This window comes from Eriocheir sinensis, chromosome 57 (genome assembly GCF_024679095.1).
Source record: "Eriocheir sinensis breed Jianghai 21 chromosome 57, ASM2467909v1, whole genome shotgun sequence".
In the NCBI taxonomy this organism is placed as follows: Eukaryota; Metazoa; Arthropoda; class Malacostraca; order Decapoda; family Varunidae; genus Eriocheir; species Eriocheir sinensis.
The window spans coordinates 1,917,049-1,942,048 of record NC_066565.1 but is presented as its reverse complement, the minus strand read 5'-3'; the positions used below and the strand labels follow the sequence as shown (position 1 = coordinate 1,942,048).

The window sequence follows — 25,000 nt, the reverse complement described above, 5'->3', positions numbered from 1 at the left end:
TTGTCTTGAACTAAAGAAAAATATATGTAATGAATGATTGGCTAACGTAACCTTGTCTCAAACTAAAGAAAAATACATGTAATGAATGATTGGCTAATGTAACCTTGTCTCAAACTAAAGGAAAATACATGTAATGAATGATTGGCTAATGTAACCTTGTCTCAAACTAAAGAAAAATATATATAATGAATGATTGGCTAATGTAACCTTGTCTCAAACTAAAGAAAAATATATGTAATGAATGATTGGCTAATGTAACCTTGTCTCAAACTAAAGAAAAATATATGTAATGAATGATTGGCTAATGTAACCTTGTCTCAAACTAAAGAAAAATATATGTAATGAATGACTGGCTAATGTAACCTTGTCTCAAACTAAAGAAAAATACATGTAATGAATGATTGGCTAATGTAACCTTGTCTCAAACTAAAGGAAAATATATGTAATGAATGATTGGCTAATGTAACCTTGTCTCAAACTAAAGAAAAATACATGTAATGAATGATTGGCTAATGTAACCTTGTCTCAAACTAAAGAAAAATACATGTAATGAATGACTGGCTAATGTAACCTTGTCTCAAACTAAAGAAAAATACATGTAATGAATGACTGGCTAACGTAACCTTGTCTCAAACTAAAGAAAAATACATGTAATGAATGATTGGCTAATGTAACCTTGTCTCAAACTAAAGAAAAATATATGTAATGAATGATTGGCTAACGTAACCTTGTCTCGAACTAAAGAAAAACATACGCAATGAATGACTGGCTAACGTAACCTTGTCTCAAACTAACGAAAAATATATGTAATGAATGATTGGCTAATGTAACCTTGTGTTGATGTACAGAAGAAGTGACCAAACAAATGACTAATGTAACCTGGTCTCAGTGTTACAAAGGGCAGAGCAAGTTAATAGTGACAGAATTAAGTGTTACAAAAGATTTAGCAACCGAAGGGACAGGAGTACGCATTGCTACAGATGACATGGTAATCCAAGTGTGACAGGGATTGTAATGTTACGGATGATTATGGTGACGTAAGTGACGAGGACTGAGCGTTACAGACAGCGTAATGACTTAACCCGGTAGCAGCGACGGGCCAAATTTGTGGCTTTACCATGTAGCAGCGACGGGCCAAATTTGTGGCTTTACCGTGTAGCAGCGATGGGCCAAATTTGTGGCTTTACCGTGTAGCAGCGATGGGCCAAATTTGTGGCTTTACCGTGTAGCAGCGACGGGCCAAATTTGTGGCTTTACCGTGTAGCAGCGACGGGCCAAATTTGTGGCTTTACCGTGTAGCAGCGACGGGCCAAATTTGTGGCTTTACCGTGTAGCAGCGACGGGCCAAATTTGTGGCTTTACCGTGTAGCAGCGACGGGCCAAATTTGTGGCTTTACCGTGTAGCAGCAACGGGCCAAATTTGTGGCTTTACCGTGTAGCAGTGATGGGCCAAATTTGTGGCTTTACTGTGTAGCAGCGACGGGGCAAATTTGTGCCATGATTGAAACCCAAAAAAATAGATGATACATAATCTGATCACAAATGCTTTGATATATATTTTGAAATGGTTTGTGTGAGGGGTGATTTTTTCTCATATTTCTCGCTTGGGGGGACCATTAAGAAACATGATCCCCGCTGCTACCAGGTTAAGCATGATAGGGATTGTAGAAAGATTGTACAAAAAAAGATACAGCAACTCAACAGTGACATAGATACGTAATGTTACCGAGGGCATGGTAACTTACATATGTTGAGAATCGTAATGTTGCAGACGAACTTACATTTACTTAAGTGTCAAGATTCATCATGTTACAAATAGCATAGTAACTTAAGTGGTAGGGATCAGAATGTTACAGAATATATACGTAACTTAAGTGCAAGGGATTGTACGTACTAATACAAAATACACAGTAACCGCGGCAATATGTATACGCAATGTTACAGATGGTGCAGAACTTAAATAAAATAGATACGTAATGTTAAGACTCAGAAACCAAAGTGACATATACGTAATGTTACAGATGGCATAGTAACTTAAATTAATGGATATGTCTTACATATGGCATACAGAACCTTAAATAGATACGAAATGTTAAAAAGACTTAGGAACCAAAATAACATATAAACATATTACTACAGATGGCATACAGAACCTTAAATAAAATAGATACGTAATATTAAGACTCAGAAACCGAAGTGACTTGTATACGTAATGTTACAGATGGCATACAGAACCTTAAATAAAATATACGTAATGTTAAAAAGACTTAGGAACCAAAATAACATATAAACATATTACTACAGATGACATATAGAGCCTTAAATAAAACAGATACGTAATATTAAGACTCAGAAACCGAAGTGACTTGTATACGTAATATTACAGATGGCATATAGAACCTTAAATAAAATATACGTAATGTTAAAAAGACTTAGGAACCAAAATAACATATAAACATATTATTACAGATGGCATAGCAACTTCAGAATAACAAGGACAAGAAATAAGCAAACAGTGAGAGCTGGGCTGACGTAACCTTGCCTCGACGTACAGAGATCAAAGAGTGAATTGAGGTTACTTATACAAACATCTCGTAGGTAAGGTTGACAAATTATATTCCATTAGTTTCAATGACGTAATCTTCCCTATACACACAGATCAAGGTAACATACGACATACGAAATGAATCGAGGTTACTTATACAAACATCTCGTAGGTAAGGTTGGCGTAACTTATATTTTGCTAGTTTAAATGACATAATCTTCTCTATACACACAGATCAAAGTAACATACGACATACGAGTGAATCGAGGTTACTTATACAAACATCTCGCAGGTTAAGGTCGATGTTTAAGTGACGTAATCTTGCCTGTACGTACAGAGATCGAGGTAACATATCTTGAGGGTAGGGTTCACGTAACTTGTATTTCGTTAGTTTAAGGTTACGTATACTTACAATTAAGTCGCAAAGAGGGAAAGAATAAAGGAAAGAAAGGTGTGTCGAAAGGTCATCTTATCGCCTACAAACACCTAGAGCAGAGGTTCTCAAACTAGGTGCCACAAGAGTATCATGAATTTTGAATCACGGCTTTTTTTTCTTCTTTTTACATTAGTCTACATTTATAACTCTCAGGTTAATCTAATTCTACTGATGAGTTTTACGTCTGGGCATGTACTGTACCATATGTTAATTTTGCTTTGAGTATAGATGATAAGTAATTTAAATAGGTACAATTGTGTATAAGAAGTTAATTCATGTGAGGAGGAGGGGGGAGTGGGTGAGAGGGGAGCCACAAAAGGGTTTAGATAAGTTCAGGGTGCCGGCACTGAAAATAGATTGAGAACCGCTGACCTAGAGAGACAAACATTGGGGCGAGGGAGGCAGGGAAGGTTAGCAAATACACACACACACACACACACACACACACACACACACACACACACACACACACACACACAGAGGCGGTATGTACATAGTCGTGGGTGTTTCAAATGCACCACGTGGAGACCAAAAACCCATGAGCGTAAACCTTCAAAATGTGTACACGTGTAGGTTTCAGAGTTCACACACACACACACACACACACACACACACACACGCACATGATCTCTCAGTACACACATATATTCTCGTACACATAGTATTCAGATACACACCCTTCCACGCACACACTCTCAGATGTGGGGCGCCATGTATGATACACACATGTACGCAAAATACCCACATACACACACACACACACACATTAATACAGCAATACATCAAGTGAGGAAAAACATATAGAAAAAGAGATCAGTTGTGTATGTTAAGTGAGGTTTCGGTCACACACACACGCACACACACAACACCAAATGATTCAAGGGTGAGTTAAGTTTGTGAAAATGACAATGATAAAAATGAGAAATATCAAGTAGCAGTGGTAGTAGTAGTAGTAGTAGTAGTAGTAGTAGTAGTAGTAGTAGTAGTAGTAGTGGTAGTAGTAGTAGTAGTAGTAGTGGTTATGGTTGTCACACTTAAAAAGGGTTGAAAAATATATATTGCTTGCTACACCGACTGTCTTATGACTTTTTTTGTGTGTGTGAAACTGATACACACACACACACACACACACACTTCTTTTCTTACGACGCAGAAAGAAAAGATAACAAAAAAGGTAATAAAATGAGATGGAATAAACTTTCGTCTAAAAAAGTAAATAAATAGACAAATAAATAAGTATGTACAATAACAATAAGAGGAAAAAGAGGAAGATTAATAAGAGGAAGATTAATAAGAGGAAAAAGAAGAAGATTAATAAGAGGAAAAAGAAGATTAATGAGAGTTTAGAAATTAAAATAACAGCGGATTTCCTTCATGCATATCAACGAAATTATGCAAGAAAGACAAAATTATCAATAAATTCCAACAAAAAGTGAAAAAATAGAAGTCAAATTAGCATAAAAATTGGCAAACTAACTAAAACACACACACACACGAAATAACATATACAAGCAAATCAATAAAACAAAGAAAATTAAAGAAGAATAAAGAAATAAACATCTATACACACACAAACTCACACACACAAAAAAAACACTTACACACACAAACTCACACACACACAAAAAAAAACTTACACACACACACACACAGAAAAAACACACACACACACACACACACACACAAATGAAAATAAAAATACTGAACCACATACCCACACTAAACATCCTTCTTCGACCGTCCATGTTGAGAGGAGGAGGAGGAGGGCGAGGAGGAGGAGGCAGAGGCAACTGAGGAGGAGGAGGAGGACACGAGAGTAGAAGTGGAGCCGCCAGTGATGGAGTTGGCGGCTGTTCCTCCGTCCTTCCCTTCGGCGGCTGCGGCGGGTGACTTCTTGGCCGCTGCCGCCGCCTTGTCCATCTTCTCCTTCCGGTGGATTTGGTACTCGACGATGAGCCGGCAGGTTAGCATGAAGAAGAAGACCTGGGAGGGGGGGAAGTCATAGGTAGGTTAGGACAGGTTAGGGGAGGTTAGGACAGGTTAGGGGAGGTTAGGACAGGTTAGGAGAGGTTAGGTTAAGTTAGGGGAGGCTAGGTTAAGTTAGGAGAGATTAGGTTAAGTTAAGGGAGATTAGGTGAGGTTAAGGGAGGTCAGGTTAAGTTAGGGGCAGGGTTGGTTGAGTTTTTGAGTTAAAAAGAAAAAAGAAAAGAAAATTATTAAAAATATATAAAGATTATATAAAGAGTAAAATATGTGTGTGTGTGTGTGTGTGTGTGTGTGTGTGTGTGTGTGTGTGCTGTGTATGTGTGAATTTGAGAGTCCCACAGTAAGGAGGTTGCTCAAAGGCATAAAAATTGGTTAACACACACACACACGCACACACTAACATGGTGGGGGCCCAATAGCTTGCTGCCCCTGAACAGAGAGAAAGATAAATGACATCGGGGCATAATTACCAGTGAGGGGGCGAGTCTCTCAAACTTGTCGCCCACCATCCAGTGATTGTATGTGGCGAACAGCATCATGAGGGCTAAGACAATGTTGGCGAACTGCTTCACACGCTCTGGAACAAAGGACAAGAGTTTATTAACCCGTTCGCTGGGATTGTTAGGGATTTTGCCTTCACTGGTAGCCTGGTAACACATAATCCCAGGTCCTTCTCTGCCTCTGTGGTGGATAGTGAAGTGTTTCCCATGTGGTATTGGTGTGCTGGATATCCCTTCGCTGGTAGCCTGGTAACACATAATCCCAGGTCTTTCTCTGCCTCTGTGGTGGATAGTGAAGTGTTTCCCATGTGGTATTGGTGTGCTGGATATCCCTTCACTGGTAGCCTGGTAACACACAATCCCAGGTCCTTCTCTGCCTCTGTGGTGGATAGTGGAGTGTTTCCCATGTGGTATTGGTGTGCTGGATATCCCTTCACTGGTAGCCTGGTAACATACACTCCCAGGTCTTTCTCCGCCTCTGTGGTGGATAGTGGAGTGTTTCCCATGTGGTATTGGTGTGCTGGATATCCCTTCACTGGTAGGTGACAAATTCCAGGTTAATGAGCCCACAGGTAACTCACTGGAAGGCATAATTAACAAGCAAAAGATAACTACATAGAGGATCTCATTAACAAAGGAAAAGGAAAACAATTGGAAAGAAACAACCAGGTAATATACAGGTGAGAAATTCCAGGTTAACAAGCCCACAGGTAACCCACTGGAAGGCATAATTAACAAGCAAAAGGGTAACTAATTAGAGGATACCATTAATGAACGAAAGGAAAACAAAAAAACAACCAAGTAATATACAGGTGAGAAATTCCAGGTTAACGAGCCCACAGGTAACTCACTGGAAGGCATAATTAACAAGCAAAAGGGTAACTAATTAGAGGATATCAATAATGAAGAAACAGGAAAGGAAAAGAAACAACAGGTGACAGGTGAAAGGTGACAAAATCCAGGTTAACGAGCCCACAGGTAACTCACTGGAAGGCATAATTAACAAGCAAAAGATAACTAATTAGAGGATATCAATAATGAAGAAACAGGAAAGGAAAAGAAACAACAGGTGACAGGTGAAAGGTGACAAAATCCAGGTTAACGAGCCCACAGGTAAATCACTAGAAGGCATAACTATCAAGCAAAGAGGGAGAGAAAAAGGAGAACAGGCAACAGAAGGAAGAAACCAGGTGAGAACACAGGTAACAAATGATGCCACCAGGTTAACGAGAGAGCACAGGTGACTCACTAGAGGGTATAAAGGTGAGGCATATCCCGCACAGCACCTCCAGGCCCCCGACACTCCTGCGGTACCACTTGGAGGCAATCTTGAACTCTAGGGTCTGGGCCAGCGGAAAGACCTTGCTGTAGCGCGCAAACTCCTTCCTCTGTAATGGGGATCGGGGTTTAGGGGAAGGGGAGGGAGGGTGTGTAAGAATGTAAGGGGGGGGGGGATAGGGGGTTGAAGGGAAGGGACGGGGAGGATAAGGGAAGGGAAGGGAGGATAAGGGAAGGAAGGGACAGGGAGGATAAGGAAGGAAGGGAGGATAAGGGAAGGGAAGGGAAGGGGAGGATAAGGGAAGGGAAGGGAAGGATAAGGGAAGGGAAGGGAAGGGAAGGATAAGGGAAGGGGAGGATAAGGGGAGGATAAGGGAAGGGAAGGGAAGGATAATGGAAGGAGAGGATAAGGGAAGGGAAGGGGAGGATAAGGGAAGGGAAGGGGAGGATAAGGGAAGGGAAGGGATGTGTAAGAATGTAAGGAGGGGTGTAAGAAGGGGGTGATGGGGGGGGTTAAGAGGAGAAAGATGATAAGGGGTGAGGGAATTCTCTCTCTCTCTCTCTCTCTCTCTCTCTCTCTCTCTCTCTCTCTCTCATACCCAATGTTTACATGGGAATATTAATAGGCTGGGAGACAAGGAGGAAGAGGAAGAAGAGGAGGAGGAAGAAAGTAGAAGGAGGAGGAAGAAACATACAAAGAGGAGGAGGAGGAAGTAGAAAGAGGCAAAAATTGGTTTACTAACAGGGTGGTGGATGAGTGGAATAGGCTTAGCAGTCATGTGGTGAGTGCCAATACAATTGTCACATTCAAAAATAGACTAGATAAATTCATGGATATTTATTATTTGGGGGGTTAGATACACAGGAGCTTTAGGGTTGCTGCGGCTTGCAAACCTCCTACTCATGGGACTCTGCGTTCTTATGTTCTTATGTTCTTATGTAAAGAGGAAAATGAAGGAGGAGGAGGAAAATGGAGGAGGAGGAAAATGAAGGAGGAATAGAGAGGAAAAGAAGAAAGAGGAGGAGGAGAAAGTAGAAAGAGGAAAAGAAGAAAGAGGAGGAGGAAAAGAAGAAAGAGGAGGAGGAGTAGGAAAATGGAGGAGGAGGAAAATGAAGGAGGAGGAGGAGGAAAATGAAGGAGGAATAGAAAGAGGAAAAGAAGATAGAGGAGGAGGAGAAAGTAGAAAGAGGAGGAGGAGGAGGAAAAGAAGAAAGAGGAGGAGGAGGAGAAAAGGAAGAAAGAAGAGGAGCAGGAGGAGGGAAGGAAAAAGTAAGAGGAAGGGGAAGAGGAGGATGAAATAAGACCCATGTGCATGAAGTCCAAGGTAAACACACACACACACACACACACACACACACACACACACGTTCCCCCCCCCCCCCACACCCCCGAAAGAGAGAGATGGAGGGAAGGGACAGAAGAGAGATGGAGGGAAGGGAGAGAAGAGAGCGAGATGGAGGGAAGGGAGAGAAGAGAGATGGAGGGAAGGGAGAGAAGAGAGCGAGATGGAGGGAAGGGAGAGAAGAGAGCGAGATGGAGGGAAGGGAGAGAAGAGAGCGAGATGGAGGGAAGGGAAAGAAGAGAGAGAGAGAGAGAGAGAGAGAGAGAGAGAGAGAGAGAGAGAGAGAGAGAGAGAGATAGAGGGAAGCGAGAGGGAGAGAGAGATGGAGGGAAGGGAGAGAAGAGAGATGGAGGGAAGGGAAAGAAGGGAGAGATGGAGGAGAGAGAGAGAGAGAGAGAGAGAGAGAGAAGGGAGAGGGATGGAGGGAGAATGAGCACGCCTCCTCCCTCCCTTACCAGGTCCTTGTGTAGCTCCTTGCTGATCTTGGGCGTGAGCTTGGTGGTGCCGACGAAGATGAAGAAGATCCCCAGCAGCACGGAGAGGGATTTAAGGACGATAGAGGCCATCTTCTCCGGCCGTGTGCCAGCCCCCGCCGACCCGCGTCCACTGAATACCGGTACCGGAACCAGTATTAACGGTACTAGACCCGGAACCAATGTGTCAGTTCCGGTACCGTTAATTGCTGGGGCTAATAACGGTACCACTCACAATACATAAGAAGTTAACGCCAGTCTGTCGGGATTTGTATATAACTGAGTAAGTCAGGTCAGGTCAGGTCAGGTCAGGTCAGGTGTCGTTCGGGAAGCTTGGCCTTTGTATCGGCGCTTCCCTGATGATCTTCACTGGTCAGTTTTCAGCTCTTCAGTTCTTTTTTTCTTTTTTTTTTTTTTTTACAGCTAAGGAGACAGCTCAAGGGCGCAAAGAAAAAAAAAAAAAAAAAAAAGGCCCGCTACTCACTGCTCCCATCTTGAATTTTTCTTTGTTGTTCTTTCTCCACATTTCATATATCACTGGCTTGGTTTCTTCGATCAGCTCTTCTTTAAATAATAGTTATCCAATTATGTCATCTTCTTCCTCTGTAGTGAGTCTTTCAATTTGCAATATCTTCTTTCTTTCATTTGCATAAGCTAAGCATAAGACAATTAGTTGTATAATCACACTCTGCCCTGCCTGGTGGTTGGGATGGCATGTTCCTCCCTTCTCCTTTGTTGTTTTACTTGCAATAATAAACTATCAATCAATCAATCAATAGTTGTATAATCACACTCTGTCCTGCCTGGGGGTTGGGATGGCATGCTCCTCCCTTCTCCTTTATTGTTTTACTTGCAACAATAAACTATCAATCAATCAGTCAATTAATTAACGGCATCGTGGGAGTCTGACAAGGCTTATCTGTAGGTATCATGAATAAAAGTGCTTGCTCATCTATATACCGAGTGTCACTTCACTTATTTCCAGCCCAAAATGTAATATACTTTCTTATGAGTGTTTTTTTTAACCCGGTAGCTGCGGGGTCATGTTTCTTAGGTTAGGTTAAGTTAGGTTAGGTTAAAGGTCCCTCTAAGCAAAATAATGAGAAAGAATCATCACTCACACAAACCATTTCATAATATATATCAACGCATATGTAATCAGTTTATGCATCATCTATCTTGGGAGGTTTATATCATGGCAGAAATTTGGCCCGTCGCTGGTACACGGTAAAGCCACAAATTTGGCCCGTCGCTGCTACACGGTAAAGCCACAAATTTGGCCCGTCGCTGGTACACGGTAAAGCCACAAATTTGGCCCATTGCTGGTACACGGTAAAGCCACAAATTTGGCCCGTCGCTGCTACATGGTAAAGCCACAAATTTGGCCCGTCACTGCTACATGGTAAAGCCACAAATTTGGCCCGTCACTGCTACACGGTAAAGCCAGAAATTTGGCCCGTCGCTGGTACACGGTAAAGCCACAAATTTGGCCCGTCGCTGCTACACGGTAAAGCCACAAATTTGGCCCGTCGCTGCTACACGGTAAAGCCACAAATTTGGCCCGTTGCTGGTACACGGTAAAGCCACAAATTTGGCCCGTCGCTGGTACACGGTAAAGGCACAAATTTGGCCCGTCGCTGGTACACGGTAAAGCCACAAATTTGGCCCGTCGCTGGTACACGGTAAAGCCACAAATTTGGCCCGTCGCTGGTACACGGTAAAGCCACAAATTTGGCCCGTCGCTGCTACACGGTAAAGCCACAAATTTGGCCCGTCGCTGCTACACGGTAAAGCCACAAATTTGGCCCGTCGCTGCTACCGGGTTAAGTTCATGATACCAGAAGCCTTTTGTCAAACTCCCGACAGAATAAGGAAAAACTATTACCCCTGGAAAGCCATGTCAAGTGTGTGTACGTGTTTGGGCGACGAAATCTTTAATAATATGGAAGAGGAAATGAGGAGGAAAATGAGAAAGAGGAGGAGGAAAGGAACAAATAAGAGGAAGGGGAGGAGGAGGAGGAGCGCTTTTTCAGGCATTTGAGGGAGCATCATCAGTACCGGTACCACTATTTTTGGTACCGCTATCACCGGTACTGAAATTATCGGTACCTTTCTGGCCCACCACTGACTCGCTTGCACTATTTTCCCCTAATATACTTGTGCCCTGACTCTGATTTGGGCGTATTTTGACATATGAAAATCCTAGGAGTTGAATGGGGTCGCTATTTCCGTGTTTATATGCTTCATTTTTATTTTATTGGTGTTTCTGTACCTGCGCGCGCATTGTGCCCAAGATGTATCCATTTCAGCGTAACTTCTCCACATTCAGAAATCCCTTTTCCGCCTTATTTCGCTGTTTTTTTTAGGATAATTCGACGTTTTAATTATCTTTCCTTCATAATATCACGTAGGAATGGCGTGTGTTGAGGCTGTATCGATTTTAAGGAGACCCGTCAACTCTTGCACGAGAATCAATACTGGATATCGATTTTGGGTTCCCGCGGGTCAGGGAACTTTTTACTCAACTTTATTTCCAGCCAAAGAATATAAATGGTGTTGGTGTGTTTGTGGATGTGGCGAGGATGGCTGGAAATTGCTCGATCTTCTTCTTCCCCTTCTTTCATCCTTATCCTCTTCTTCATTTTCTACAGCTTCTTTCTTTTCTTCTTCTTCCTCTTCTGCTTCTTCTACCACTTCTTCTTCTTCTTCTTCCTCTTCTTTCTCTTCTTCATCTTCTTTCTCTTTCTCATCTTCTTTCTCTTCTTCATCTTCTTTCTCTTCTTCTTCCTCTTCTTCTTTCTCTTCTTCTTCTTCATCTTCTGCCACTTCTTCCTCCTCCTCTTCTTCATCGTCAACCACTTCTTCTTCTTTCTCTTCTTCATCTTCTTCCTCTTCTTTCTCTTCTTCATCTTCCTCTTCTTTCTCTTCTTCATCTTCTTTCTCTTCTTCTTCCTCTTCTTCTTCATCTTCAACCACTTCTTCTTTCTCTTCTTCATCTTCTTCCTCTTCTTCATCTTCAACCACTTCTTCTTCTTTCTCTTCTTCTTCTTCTACCACTTCTTCCTCCTCTTCTTCTTCTTCTTCATCTTCAACCACTTCTTCTTCTTCCTCTTCTTCATCTTCCACCAATTCTTATTCCTGTTCTTTATCATCATATTTCTCATTATTATCCATCTTCCACATTTTTCTTCTTCTTCCTCTTTTTTTCTCCTTTTCTCCTTCTATTTATTAGGAAAGACAGACATAGACAGATAGATAGATAGATAGATAGACAAATACCACTACTATTACTAGGGTGATGTGTTCACGACCCGGACAGTAAAGTGAATAATATTCATAAAAAAAAAAGTTATTGAGCTACAGGAGAGATTTTGTGCTTAAAAGAAAGCTTAACTAATTCCCCATCTTATGCTATGAGTTTCATATCTGTAGATATCATAGTATTGGTTTTACAGCCGTTTTTAAAATCCAGAATTCTCTGTCCGGGTCGAGACCGCGTGTTCACGACCCGGACGGGGTTGTGGTCTCAACCCGGACGGATGTTTTGGTCCACCAAAAACACACTTACACCAATGTTTTATATTTTTTCTTACTAAGAACATCCAGAACATGACACTGAAAGGTGGAATAAAACAATTGGTAGCAAAATATCAATGTAATAAAAAAATATATATGATAAAAAAAAAGGTAACTGAATTCCTTAAAACTACGCCTTTTTTCTTTCGTATGTTAATATATAGTATTAATATTGGTTTTAGGTTAAAATGAGAGTGATTGACAGAGTCATTTAAAAAAAAAAAAAAAATCCTTCTTATACCTCCGTGTTCTCGACTCGGACATCACGTGTAAAAAATATAAACAATTGGCCTAGGTTAAATATTTCAATTTGGAGAAGTAAACACTAATGGGGGGCACATATTAATGCTAAAAATAATTCACTTCCATCAATAAAACACTTCGAAAAATCACTCGATATTTAGCCGTGGCAAACACCCATTTCCAGCCTTTTCCATGGCTTTATCTCACATATGGTACATTATAGTTGTAAGAACTATGCAATCATTCACTTTTTAATTGGTTTTTCCAGTACACTTAATTTGCATGAATTGTCAAAAATTGTCCGAGTCGAGAACACGGCATAATTTTGTCTAGCGGGCACCCCAAACGAGTCCATTGTTGTTTAGGCACTCCGTATTATCACTGATTTTATGCCAATATGGCTATATTACATAACAAAACTTATCACAAGTTGATCACGCCTTATTCGTGGTCATGGCACAATATATCCTGATGCCGAAAATTAAGACCGCGACCTCTTAAAATCGAAATTCTTACCATGCTTACAAGCGGAGCGTCGGCGGGGAGGTTTGCAAATGGCGTCTAGTTAGGACCGCCCTCCCTCATACGTCATAGCTCTGACGTCATCCTAGGCTCGATCGTTCATTGGTTAATCAAGACTGTCCGGGTCGAGACCTTGTCCGGGTCGTGACCACACGACCCTACCATTACCCATTGATAAAGTTACATATGAAAATTATATATAAATGAGTGAATAGATGAAGATAAAGATAGGGATAGAAATAGATGGATAAGATAGATTAAGTACTACAATTTTTCTAACATACATCAGTCAGTCAGTCAATCGGTCTATCAGTCAGTCAGTCAGTCAGTCAATTGGTCAATCAGTCAGTCAGCCAGTCAGTCAATTGGTCAATCAGTCAGTCAGTCAGTCAGTCAATTGGTCAATCAGTCAGTCAGTCAGTCAGTCAATCGGTCTATCAGTCAGTCCGTCAGTCAGTCAATTGGTCAATCAGTCAGTCAATCGGTCAATCAGTCAGTCAGTCAGTCAGTCAGTCAGCCAGTCAGTCAGTCAGTCAGTCAACAGTTTTTACACACACACAAACACACACACAAAGAATAAATAAATAAATAAATAAAATAAAATATAAGAAAATAACACAACTGCTTCCATATTAAATCCTTTTATTATTATTATTATTATTATTAGGTATTATTATTATTATCATTATAGTATTTTTTGAGTCCTAAAGATACAGTGTGTTTATTTACAAGTTACAAGATACATCACCTAACTTGTATGTATGTGTATATGTATGAATGTATGTATGTATGTATGTAGGCCTATGTATGTATGTGTGTAGGCCTATGTATGTGTGTATGTATTTTTTCTTTTATTTTCTACTTTTTTTTCTTCTTCTATATATACAAAGCTAAATAACAGCATAGAAAATAGTGTTTAAGAGGCACAAAAATACAAGGGAATATATATGATGATTTTTTTTTAATTTTTTTATATATTTTCTTTCATTTATTTATTTTTTTCTGATGTGGTGAAAGAAAGCGAGTCACCATCCTTTCCTTTTTCCTTCCTCTTTTCCTCCTTTATTTTTTCCTTTTCTTCTTCCAACTTTTCTCCCAAGTCCTCTTTTTTCCTTCTCTGATTCCTGTCTTTCACCTTTTCCTTCCTTCTTTCCTTTCTCTCCCTTCTTCCTATCTTTCACGTTTCCCTTCCTTCCTTCCTGTTTTCCTTCTCTCCCTTCTTCTTTTCCTTCCTTTTCTTCTCCCTTCCTTCCTTCTTTCTTTTTCCTTCTCTCCCTTCTTTCTTTTTTCCTTCATTTTCTTTTCTCACCTCCTTTTCCTTCCTTCCTTCTTCTTTTCCTCCTTTCCCTCTTTGTTTTCCTTTTCTTCTTCCTATCTTTCAATTTTCCTTCCTTTCTTTTTTCCTTAGTTTTCTTCTCTCCCTTTCCTTTTATCCTTCTCCAATTTTCTTCATTTCCTCCTTTTTCTTAATCATTTTCTTTCTTCTTTCCTTTCATTTCCTTCTCTTCCTCCTTCCATCCTTCCTTCCCTTTATCCATTAACATATATTCCTGCATTCTTCCGAGTCTTGAGATGTTTATTCTATTCCCTTCTATCTTTCTTCTCCTCTTCTCGCATTCTTAAATTCTTGTATGAAAAAGGGATAGAATATTTAATCATTATTTTCTATGTTCCTCTTATGTCTTTCTTTCATCATTTTCTCTCTATGCGTGATTTCTCCTCTTCTCCTCCTCTCTCTGTATCTCTTATATTAGCATTCTCTCCTTTATCCTTTCTTTCACTAGTGTTTTTTTAAGTACAATCCCTCTCTCTCTCCCTTTCTCTCTCTCCAGCAGGTGATATAAATGAGAATAAGGCTCCGGTTAATGGCAAAGGCTTCATGTCATCTATACATTACAATATTATAGCTTGGCGCACTCATCCATCTATTGCACTGAGAGGGGCGTTGAAGCCTCCTTGTGTGTGTGTGTGTGTGTGTGTGTGTGTGTGTGTGTGTGTGTGTGATTTATATATATATTTACAGAAGCATTTTTATATTATTAACATTATGAAACATGCGTATATGGCTGTATGTATGTGTGTGTGTGCGTATATGTATGTATGTATATGTGTGTGTGTTTGTCGTACATACATGGAGAATATACTAAGTCCGTTCCCTGATATACACACATGCGCATACCCTCTATATATATGTATGTATGTATGTATTTACCCTATGTATATATGTACCAAGTCTGTTTTATACATGATGGTTAGTGTGTGATCTCTCTCTCTCTCTCTCTCTCTCTCTCTCTCTCTCTCTAGTACTATAGGGTATAAGCTTACTAAATACTTCATAACCTAATCTCGCTTTTTTTTCATCAGCTCGCTAAATAAATACGCAAGTAATAATAATAATAGTAATAATAATAAACAAAGTGGTACATGAACACAAGCTCTCGATATCAATAACAAACAACAGCAACAACAACAATAGCAAGAATAATTACAATATCATCATCATCATCATCAGAATTACCGTTACTATTTTTGTTGTTATTGTTTTGGTGGTGGTTGTAAAAGTCTCCATTGTGTAAGTGTGTGTGTGTGTGTGTGTGTTATCCTCTAGCGTACGGGATTTGAGTCGTGTACGTAATTCTGCGTACACACACACACACACGCACGCACCCAATTTAGACTCTCCTGTTTGTCAATAGTTCTGTAAAAAGCTAAACTTCTTGACGTATTTCATTCCTGTGTGTGTGTGTGTGTGTGTGTGTGTGTGTGTGTGTGTGTGTGTGTGTGTGTGTGTGTGTGTGTGTGTGTATTTACCTAGTTGTAGTTTTACAGGGCCTGGGCTTTACGCTCATGTGGTCCCGTCTCCGTATTTGCATGTGTGTGTGTGTGTGTGTGTGTGTGTGTGTAAACCTATTCCCCATCTATAATAATGTAATGTTAACCTAATTCCTTTTCTTCCGCCCTCGTCAATAAATATCAAAACCGCAACTGATAGAACAAGACTTTCAATTCCTTATCATATTTATTCATCTTCACTTCTTGCCGTGTCCTTGAGCATGAGAATGGGTACAGCAGCGAGCGGAACAACGGAGCAACACAATTACTGGTGATTTTTCAAACGCGGCATCGGCATTTAACTCGGTGGTAGCTGCGGGGATCATGCTTCTAAAAGGCCCTTCCCACTAAGCGAGAAAAATGAGAAAAAATCATCACTCACGCAAACCATTTCATAATATACATCAACACATTTGTGGTCTGTTTATGTGTCATCTGTTTTGGAGGTTTTATATCATGGCAAAAATAAAAACAGTCTTTCTATTGATGTATTCTTATCTTTACGACACTTTTATTTCTATCATTTATAAGTAACAAATACAAGACAGCCTTCCTATTATGAGCATACTTTAAATTCTCCAACACTTCCTTCTTTTTCCTGTCGTTTATGAATGCTAAGAGTTTTCATTTTAATCTTTTCCTTTTTTCTGCCTCTTCTCGGTATAAAACAGATATTCCCTATTGCTATATTGCTCTGATACTTCTTTCTTCTTCCTCTTGTTTACAAATGCTAATAAAAACATTAATATATTTTCATCTTCACGACACTTTTATTTCTATCATTTATAAGTAACAAATACAAGACAGCCTTCCTATTATGAGCATACTTTAAATTCTCTAACACTTCCTTCTTTTTCCTGCTGTTTATGAATGCTAAGAGTTTTCATTTTAATCTTTTCCTTCATTTCTTTTCCTTTTTTTCTGCCGGATAATGGAAGAAAACAAGCATCCAGGCCTCCTATGTCTATACACTTATATTTATTTTATCTTTAAGGGAAGTAGAGTTACAGCAGGAAACACAACCATAATCCCATTCTCTTTGATCAAACCCATTTTCTTCTTAGGGGATGAATGTAATGGGTAACTTAACTATTTTTACTATATATTCATTTTTCTCACTTTGTTATGGGGCTATAGAGATGATGATGATGATAGTAGTAATAGTAATAGTAATAGTAGTAGTAGTAGTAGTAGTAGTAATTAGTATTGGTATATCTTTCTATTAATACTTTTCTTTCCATTTCTTTCAAAGTCTCGTATATTTTTTTTCTTCCTCAGTTTCTTCTAATGCTGTTGTTGTTGTTATTGTTGGCGATGGTAGTATTAATGGAGGGTCTAATTATGACGCTATCCATTCTTCAACTCTCTCGACTTCCTCATTTTTTCCTCCTTTCTTTCTTTTTCTTTTTCTTTCTTTCTTTTTTTTTTTTTTTTTTTTTTGCGGTGCTCTGGTGAAACTATGATTGTTGTTGTTGTTGTTCTCTCTCGCTCACTCTCTCTCTCTTTAACTTCCTCATTTTTCCTTCCTTCTTTCCTTTCTTTCTTTATTTATTTACTTTTGAGGTGCTCTGGTGAAACTACGATTGTTGTTGTTGTTGTTGTTGGTGCTGTTGTTGATGGTAGTGGTGTTCTCTCTCGCTCACTCGCTCACTCTCTCTAACTTCCTCATTTTCTCCTCCTTTCTTTATTTATTTACTTTTGCGGTGCTCTCGTGAAACTGCGATTGTTGTTGTTGTTGTTGGTGGTGGTGGTGGTGCTGTTGTTGTTGTTGATAGCGGAGTTCTCTCTCGCTCACTCGCTCACACTCGCTCACTCTCTCTCTCTCGACGCGGTGTAGGCAGGCGCAGCTCTATAACACTACGAGACCAGCAGCGACGAACCTAAGGAAAAGTCTTGCAAGTGTTGGCGATATCACAAGGTGCTGTCCGTAAGGTTGCTAGTGTATATTAGATTATCATTATTGTTTATCATTATTAACATTATTACTTTATTGACGTTATACCTCTAAGGAGCGCTATATGTAATGGCTCTAAAAATGGCATTGTTTGTTTTTTGTTTGTTTTTTTATGATTTTTTTTTTTTAGTAGCGTTTGTTTATGTTTATATATCGTTGATTCTCCTGTTTATCAAGCCTCCTCCTCCTCCTCCTTCTTCTCCTTCTTCTTCTTCTATTCCTCCTTCCCCCTATGTCTGTTTTATCTATCAATCTGTATTTTTGTAGAAGAGTCAAACTTGTGTGTGTGTGTGGATAAGAGGGTGTATGTATGTAGGTGTGTGTTTATGTGTACGTATGTGTGTGTCAAGGTTATATAATGTGTGTGTGTGTGTGTGTGTGTGTGTGAAGGGGGGGGAGGTTCTAAGCACTGAGGGGGGTGGAAAATATCACAAATCATCATAACAAAACACATGATTATAAGAGTCTGGTGTTTGGAGGCGCTCAGAGGAGGAGGCCGATTATGGGGCCGCCTCCTCCTCCTCCTCCTTCTTCTCCTCTGTCGTCTCCTCCTCCTCCTCCGTCTTCTCCTCCTCCTCCTCCATTCACAGTTCAGTCATACATGTCTTTTAGTATTTTACCTCCTCCTCACTTTCTTCTTCTCTTCCTCCTCCTCCTCCTCCTCCTTCTTCCTTATGTTCATTGTTTATGGCACACACTAGTAGGTCATTTTCATCCTCATTTTCATCCTCATTTTCATCCTCATTTTCTCTCTTTCTTCATATTCATCACATTCCTTTTCATATTTGAAGCGACGTCACTTTTTTCCCTCTCTCTCTTGCCTTCTCTCCTCTATCTCCCATTTTTATCACATTTTTCTCTCTTCCTCTGCGTCTATTTTGTTGTTTTCCTGTTTGTTTGTTAGTGTGTGTGTGTGTGTCCGTCATTCCGTGCTTTCAATAACGGACTATTTTTTTTCTTCTTTGCGTTCGATATCATGTGTTTTCGATCCGTTCCGTTTTTTTTATTTTATTTTTTTTTCCGTTTTCTTTCCCCCTTTCGTCTCTCTCGTAATCAATCGTCACCCTTCCGTCACCCTCCCACGCTTGAGACGCATTTTCTCCGTTCCGTTACGAGACTCATGTTACGTCAACTCTCTCGCGTGTCGTCCGCCGCATAAGAACCCTTCCGAGGCGGCTCAAGGTGTTTATGTTTACGTCCGTTGATTTGTCTGTCAGTTCATCCGTCGCTTGTTTATTCGTATCATCCACTGTCATTTATTTTTCATCCGTTCCATCATTTGTTTATTTAGTTTTCGACCATTTTCGTCATCTTCTTAATCCATTTTCCATCCGGTTTGTCATCCGTTTCGTCATCTCTGTATCTCATTTTCATCCGTTTATTCTATTTTCCTTCATTTTGTCATTCATGTATATTTTTTTTTCAGCCTTTACATCATTTCTCTATCAATTTCTCAACCATTAACTCATTTTCATTCATCCGTTTGGTCATCCGGTTCTCTTCCCGACATGGCACGGATGGCGGTTGAGCTGCGTCGCCAAGTTGCACCTCTCCCCAAGTTTCATTTCATCATGTTTACTTAAGTTTCCCTGACACTCTCAGGCCTCAAGTTTCAGACCAGGATGTGTGTGTATAGGGGGGGGGAAGGGAGAGGCATGAGGGGGGTGGGGGTGGGGGTCGGGTCAAACACTGCTGAGAATAAGGGCGAAGAACGACCCCTCGCCTGACCTGCTCTGACCTTGTTTGACCAGGTAAATACAATCGTACAAACACACAAGGCCACAGTCTGCATGGAAACAAACAAACAAACGAACGAACAAACAAACGACGGCAATCTTGGGGGATAATCCGTCGCTCACACATCACACAAACAGGACTGGACCCCAAGGCTGCAACGTGGATTGGGGTCACGGTGTTGGGTCGGCTGACTGGCTGCGTTCACTGAGATGACGAGAATGCGACCCGACCTCAGCCGGTGATGGGGATGACCTCCGGCTGCCTCACGGGGGGGTCACTGCCATCCTCGCACATATATGGCCCCTCGTCTTTGGGGGACGGCGATGCGGGCGGTGGCGAGGTCTTCGTGGTAGCGTCGCTGGATTTGGTGATGCGGTCATCGCTGCTCCACTTCCCTAGGCTGTCCTCGCTGCTGCCTACGCCGTTGAGGTCAGACTGGGGTGGCGGGTCGTCGGTGGAGGAGGAGAGGTTGGAGGAGGAGTGGGTGAGGCTGTCGGCCATCTGCTGCACGGTGGTGGCAGTGCTGGCCTCGGCGGCTAGGGCGGCCTCGCGCATCCCAGGCTCGGCGTCCACTGTGGGAGTGAGGGAGTGTGAGGGGTGGTGAGGGAGGAAGAAGGTTGATAGGGAGGAGGTTGATAAGGAAGGAGTGAAGGGGGTTGGTGTGGGAGTGAGGGACGAAAAGTTGGAAAGTTTTGTTTAGTCGGCTCAACATCTGTGATCATATGCCGGAGAGAGACAGGAGGGGAAGGAATTATAGAAGGGAACAGACCCCAGGAGACGGGACACAACCCTGATTAATACCTGGTACTCATTCACTGCTGGGTGGACAGGGGCGTAGGGTATCGGAAAAGCCGCCCAAATTTTTCCACTCCACCCGGGAATCGAACCCAGGGTCTCTCGGTTGTGAGCCATGCTGCCCCAGACTCTAGATAAACTCCCTGAAGAGGATGAAGTGGAGGTCCGGGGGGCAGCATGAACCAGGCTAGATGGCGCCACTATAAACACTTGCCTGCACCACTAACAGGCTGAAACTGACCTACATCATGAAAGCCTACCAGCACTTTAGGCCAAATGTTAAAATAAATAAATGAACATATCGTCACCTTGGTAAACAAACCACCCAAGTCAATATTTTCTACTTTCCAGGAAATCAGAAAAGAAGTCATTTTCTCATTTGTATAAGGTTTAGGCAGAAACGAAAAGACCAGTTTCAGAATGACGTAGGCAACTGTACAAAAATGGGTGTCACATGTTGAAAAATTGATGTACACAAAAACCTGGAAATTGCAAAAAAATGACTTAGCTGATTATTTTACGAAGATGACGCTATGCCAGATAAATATAGAAAAAAAAAAAAAAATAAATAAATAAATAAAATAAAATAAAATAAATAAATAAAATAAAATAGATGAAACAAATATCGCAATACCAACAACACCGTCACTCACTGCAAGGCTTCAACACCAGCTCCTTGAGGATGTCCGAGAGGGAGATGATGCCGAGAACTCTATCCTTCTCGTCCACCACCACCAGTCTGTGCACCTCCGCCCGCACTATCCGTTCCATGATGGTTCCGAGAGTCTCCTGCAGCGTGCACCGGTGGACCTGCTCAAACCACTCGTTGCGGTACTCGTTGGCCTTGCGCAGCGTCACGTCAAGGTTGCTGTACGTCCCCTCGGCTGCCAGGTTCTATAGGGGTGTACGGGGGGGATGGGGAGAGGGGAAAATATGGGTTAGTTTGCGCTGAAGTGATCGGTTTTCTTCGCTTTCATTCTCTCTCTCTCTCTCTCCTTCCCTTCACTTCTCCTTTTCCTCTCATCCCTTCCCTTCTCTTTTCTTTCCTTCCCTAACCTAATCTCTTCCTTATCTTCCCTTCTCTACTATACCCTACACTATCATTCCCTTCCCTTCTTTTCCCTAACCTACCTAATCTTTATCTTCCCCTCAATTCCCTGCCTTCTCCTTCCCTTCCCTTCTCTTCCCTGACCTACCTAATCTTTATCTTCCCCTCAATTCCCTGCCTTCTCCTTCCCTTCTCTTCCCTGACCTACCTAATCTTTATCTTCCCCTCAATTCCCTGCCTTCTCCTTCCCTTCCCTTCTCTTCCCTGACCTACCTAATCTTTATCTTCCCCTCAATTCCCTGCCTTCTCCTTCCCTTCCCTTCTCTTCTCTACCCCTTTCTATCCTTCCATTCCATTCTCTCTTCCTCACTTTCTTTTTCTTTTCCTCCCTACCCTTCCCTTCCCTTCCCTTCCCTTTCTCTCTCCCACCCTCCCTTTCCTTCCTTCCCTTCCCTACCCCACCCTACTTCAACTCTCTCTCCCCTCTAGCCCCCCCCAAACACCCCCAGTCAATCCTCCACTCACAATGACGTCGAACTTGGCGTAGATGTCGACCAGCTTTCCGTCAGCGTCCACTATGGGCAGCGCGGAGATGCGGCGCTCAACAAACTTGTTGAGCGCCTGGATGATGAGCGTGTCCTCGCGGGCCGTCTCGATATTGTTGTAGGTGCCGATGTCCATCTCCTTCAGGGTCTTGTGCAGGATGGAAGGTTTGGGGAGCTCATTTATCTGGGGAGGGGAAGAAAGGTTAGGTTAGGTTAGGTTAGGTGGGAGGAAGGGAAGGAAAGGGAGGGAGAGGATGGGAAAGGAGAGACAGTGAGGTTAGGTTAGGTTAGGTGGGAGGAAGGGAAGGAAAGGGAGGGAGAGGATGGGAAAGGAGAGACAGTGAGGTTAGGTTAGGTTAGGTGGGAGGAAGGGAAGGAAAGGGAGGGAGAGGATGGGAAAGGAGAGACAGTGAGGTTAGGTTAGGTTGGGTGGGAGGAAGGGAAGGAAAGGGAGGGAGAGGAAGGGAAAGGGATGAAGGTTAAGTTAGGTTAGGTTAGATGAAGGGAAAGGGAAAGGGAAGGGAAGGGTAGGTTAAGTTAGGTTAGGTTAGAGGGGAAAAGAGAGAGATGCGAGGGAGGTCATCTCATCCGCTCATCCGCCAATACTCACATACAAATACAGGAACTTGAGAATCCGCTTGTGGGTGACGATGTAGAGAACGTTGCCGGTTGCGGGGTCGATAACAGGGAGTCGGTGGATCTTGTGGTGGATGAGCGAACGGATGGCCACGTAGAGCGACTCGTCAGGCCGGATGCTGATCAACGGCCGGGCCTCATCCTTCAGAACGGCTGCGGGAGGGGAGGGGGGGTGAGTATGGGTGAAGGGGTGGTTTTATGATGTTTGGTGAAAGGCATGTGATGGATGACAATACTGAAGACAAAACCACCGATGTCACCCATAATTCCACCCAAATCTGCCTTCATCCACTCATCCACCCATACGTGCTTTCATCCACTTACATCTCCATCACCCACTCACAGAATACACCTGCAAATTCACCTTTCACCCACCTATCCCTCTGTCATCCACCCAAAACAACACCCACAAACCAATCTTCCATCACCCACCAATTCATCCAGTTTCATCCACTCAATACTCATCACTCATCCATGAAATCCACCTAAATTCACCCATACATCCACCTACACCCACTTCTCTCACCCACACAAATTTGCCATCTACATCCACTCCCATCCACCCAAATTCACCCACACATTCATCTACATCCAACTCTCTTACCCACCTAAATTCACCCACTCTCATCCACCCAAATTCACCCACTCATCCATCTACACCCGCTCTCATCCGCTTACTTCTCCACGTCTCCAGCCTGTGGTCCTCCAGCTCCTCCATCTTGCGGTTGGGTGAGTTGTAGAAATTCTGGAGGATGCGGATGAAGTCAGTGATGGTCAGCATGCCCACAAACTGCTGTCGCGCGGAGTCCCAGAGTGGAGCGGCGCGGACCCCATTGTACACCAGCGCGAAGAAGGCCTGTGGAGGTGGAAGTGGAGGTGGAGGTGAGTTGAGAAGGTGGAGGTGAGAAGGTGGAGGTGGAGGTGGTGGAGGTGGTGGAGGAAAGAATTAGACAGGAAATGAAAAGGAAAGATTGAAAAAGGAAGAGAAATAGAGGAAGGAAAGGGAGGGAAAATAGGAGAGGAAGATGAAAAAGGAAAAAGGAAAAGAATGAAAACAGGAAACAGGAGGAGAAAAATATGAAGGAAAAAATGAGGAAAATTAAAAAAGGAAAAAAGAAAATGTAAAATAAAAAGGAGAAAAGGGAAAAAATAAGGAAATTAAAGAGAGGAATTAGAAAGGAAAAAAAGGAAAAGAATGAAAAAGGTAAACAGGAAGAGAAAAAAGGAAGGAAAATGAAGGAAAAAAGTGAGGAAAATTAAAAAAGAAAAATTAGAAAGAAAAAAAAAAGGAAAAAGGGAATGAAAATGAAGGAAAAATGTGAGGAAAATTAAAAAGAAAGGAAATAGGCAGAAAAAAAAGGAAAAGAATGAAAGAAAAAGACAAAAAAAGGAAAGGAAAGGAAAAGAAAGGAAAAAAAGGGAAAGTGAAAAAGATAGGAATAAAATTAATGAAAAAAAAAAAAATAAATAAAATAAAATAAATTCCTGTCTCGTCAACCAACTTTCTCACCCAACTCGTCAACCGCCTTCCTCACCCGCCTCGTCAACTCACCTTCTTGACCTGCAGCCTCGTATCGAAGACCACCAGCTTGGCACTGATGGGGATGAGGTCGTAAGTCTGGTGGAACTTGAAGAACTTGACGAAGATCTGAGTCTCATCCTCCTCTGTTGGGTGAGAGAACACCTGGTTAGTGGGGCTGTTTGGAAGGGTAACTAAGGAAGAAGGGAGAGATGGATAAACAGGAATATGATGGAAAGTGAATGAAACAGGAATAACAGGCAAAAGAAAAGGATAAAAGGGAGAAAGGAAGGAGAGGGGAAAAGTAGGAAAGTTTCGTTTAGTCGGCGCAACACCTGTGGTCACATGCCGGAGAGAGACAGAAGGGGAAGGAATTATAGGAGAAGGGAACAGACCCCAGGAGACAGGACACAACCCCCGATTAATACCTGGTACCCATGCACTGCTGGGTGGACAGGGGCGTAGGGTATCGGAAAAGCCGCCCAAATTTTTCCACTCCGCCCGGGAATCGAACCCGGGCTCTCCTGGTTGTGAGCGGAGTGTGCTAACCACGGAAGGAGAGAGGAAGGAAAAAATGAAAAGGAAAGGAGGAAAAAGGAGAAAGGGAAGAATCAGAGAGGAAGGAAGGAAGGAAAGATGGATGGAGAGAAAAAAAATGTGAGGGAACTTGGAGGAAAAATGTAGGAGGAGGTGGAGGAGGAGGGAGAGAACTATAGGTCGGAGAGAAAAGTAGGGAGAAAGGGAGGAAAGGAGAGGAGAGAAGGAAGAGAAGGAAGAGGAGAGAAAAAATCAAGTGTTCAAGGATGCATTTTAAGGGGTGACTATGAATAAAGAAAACGGGTCATGGGGTTGTATGAAAGGGGGAGGGGGTGAAGAGGAGATGAAGAGAGGAGAAGAGGAAGAGGAGGAGGAGGAGGAAGAGGAGGAGGAGTTGAGGCTTGGCATGTTCTTCCTACTAGCACCAATAACATGCCAAAGAAGAGGAAGAGCAGGAGGAGGAGGAGGAGGAGGAGGAGGCAGGGAGAGAGTTGA

The 25,000-nt window shown here is 42.1% G+C and overlaps 2 protein-coding genes and 2 long non-coding RNA genes across 4 annotated transcripts in view; 2 read left to right on the top strand and 2 right to left on the bottom strand.

Moving 5' to 3' along the window:
- The window catches only part of LOC126984518 (uncharacterized), an 8,797-nt gene extending 2,856 nt beyond the window's left edge, over nucleotides 1–5,941 (top strand). Inside the window, exon 3 of the long non-coding RNA XR_007736955.1 lies at nucleotides 5,833–5,941. This is a non-coding gene — a long non-coding RNA (uncharacterized LOC126984518). The remainder of the gene's footprint in view (nucleotides 1–5,832) is intronic.
- Nucleotides 1–25,000, top strand: part of LOC126984513 (uncharacterized) — a 48,221-nt gene that overhangs the window by 11,512 nt on the left and 11,709 nt on the right. The window lies entirely within an intron of this gene.
- LOC126984511 (novel acetylcholine receptor chaperone-like) lies at nucleotides 2,688–8,709 on the bottom strand. The gene is made up of 4 exons (XM_050838236.1): nucleotides 8,544–8,709; nucleotides 6,717–6,855; nucleotides 5,438–5,544; nucleotides 2,688–4,964 (listed from the first exon to the last, which is right to left on the bottom strand). The coding sequence occupies exons 1-4, from the start codon at nucleotides 8,652–8,654 to the stop codon at nucleotides 4,701–4,703; spliced, it is 621 nt and encodes a 206-aa protein (XP_050694193.1). The 5' UTR covers nucleotides 8,655–8,709; the 3' UTR covers nucleotides 2,688–4,700.
- Nucleotides 15,637–25,000, bottom strand: part of LOC126984503 (uncharacterized) — a 30,398-nt gene continuing 21,034 nt past the window's right edge. The window contains exons 4-9 of the mRNA XM_050838221.1: nucleotides 24,002–24,114; nucleotides 23,128–23,305; nucleotides 22,424–22,602; nucleotides 21,794–21,997; nucleotides 20,874–21,114; nucleotides 15,637–19,997 (exon numbers count right to left, since the gene is read on the bottom strand). Of these exons, the coding sequence (XP_050694178.1) occupies nucleotides 19,657–19,997; nucleotides 20,874–21,114; nucleotides 21,794–21,997; nucleotides 22,424–22,602; nucleotides 23,128–23,305; nucleotides 24,002–24,114 (1,256 nt within the window). The 3' untranslated portion in view covers nucleotides 15,637–19,656. The remainder of the gene's footprint in view (nucleotides 19,998–20,873; nucleotides 21,115–21,793; nucleotides 21,998–22,423; nucleotides 22,603–23,127; nucleotides 23,306–24,001; nucleotides 24,115–25,000) is intronic.

What these genes read in the sequence shown, in the direction of transcription:
- LOC126984511 (XM_050838236.1), bottom strand. Translation starts at nt 8,654, where the DNA reads ATGGCCTCTATCGTCCTTAAATCCCTCTCCGTGCTGCTGGGGATCTTC. An exon ending in AGGAGCTACACAAGGACCTG is followed by an intron (nt 6,856 to 8,543) that starts GTAAGGGAGGGA and finishes TCCCCATTACAG; the next exon opens with AGGAAGGAGTTTGCGCGCTA. An exon ending in AGAGACTCGCCCCCTCACTG is followed by an intron (nt 4,965 to 5,437) that starts GTAATTATGCCC and finishes CCCCCCTCCCAG; the next exon opens with GTCTTCTTCTTCATGCTAAC.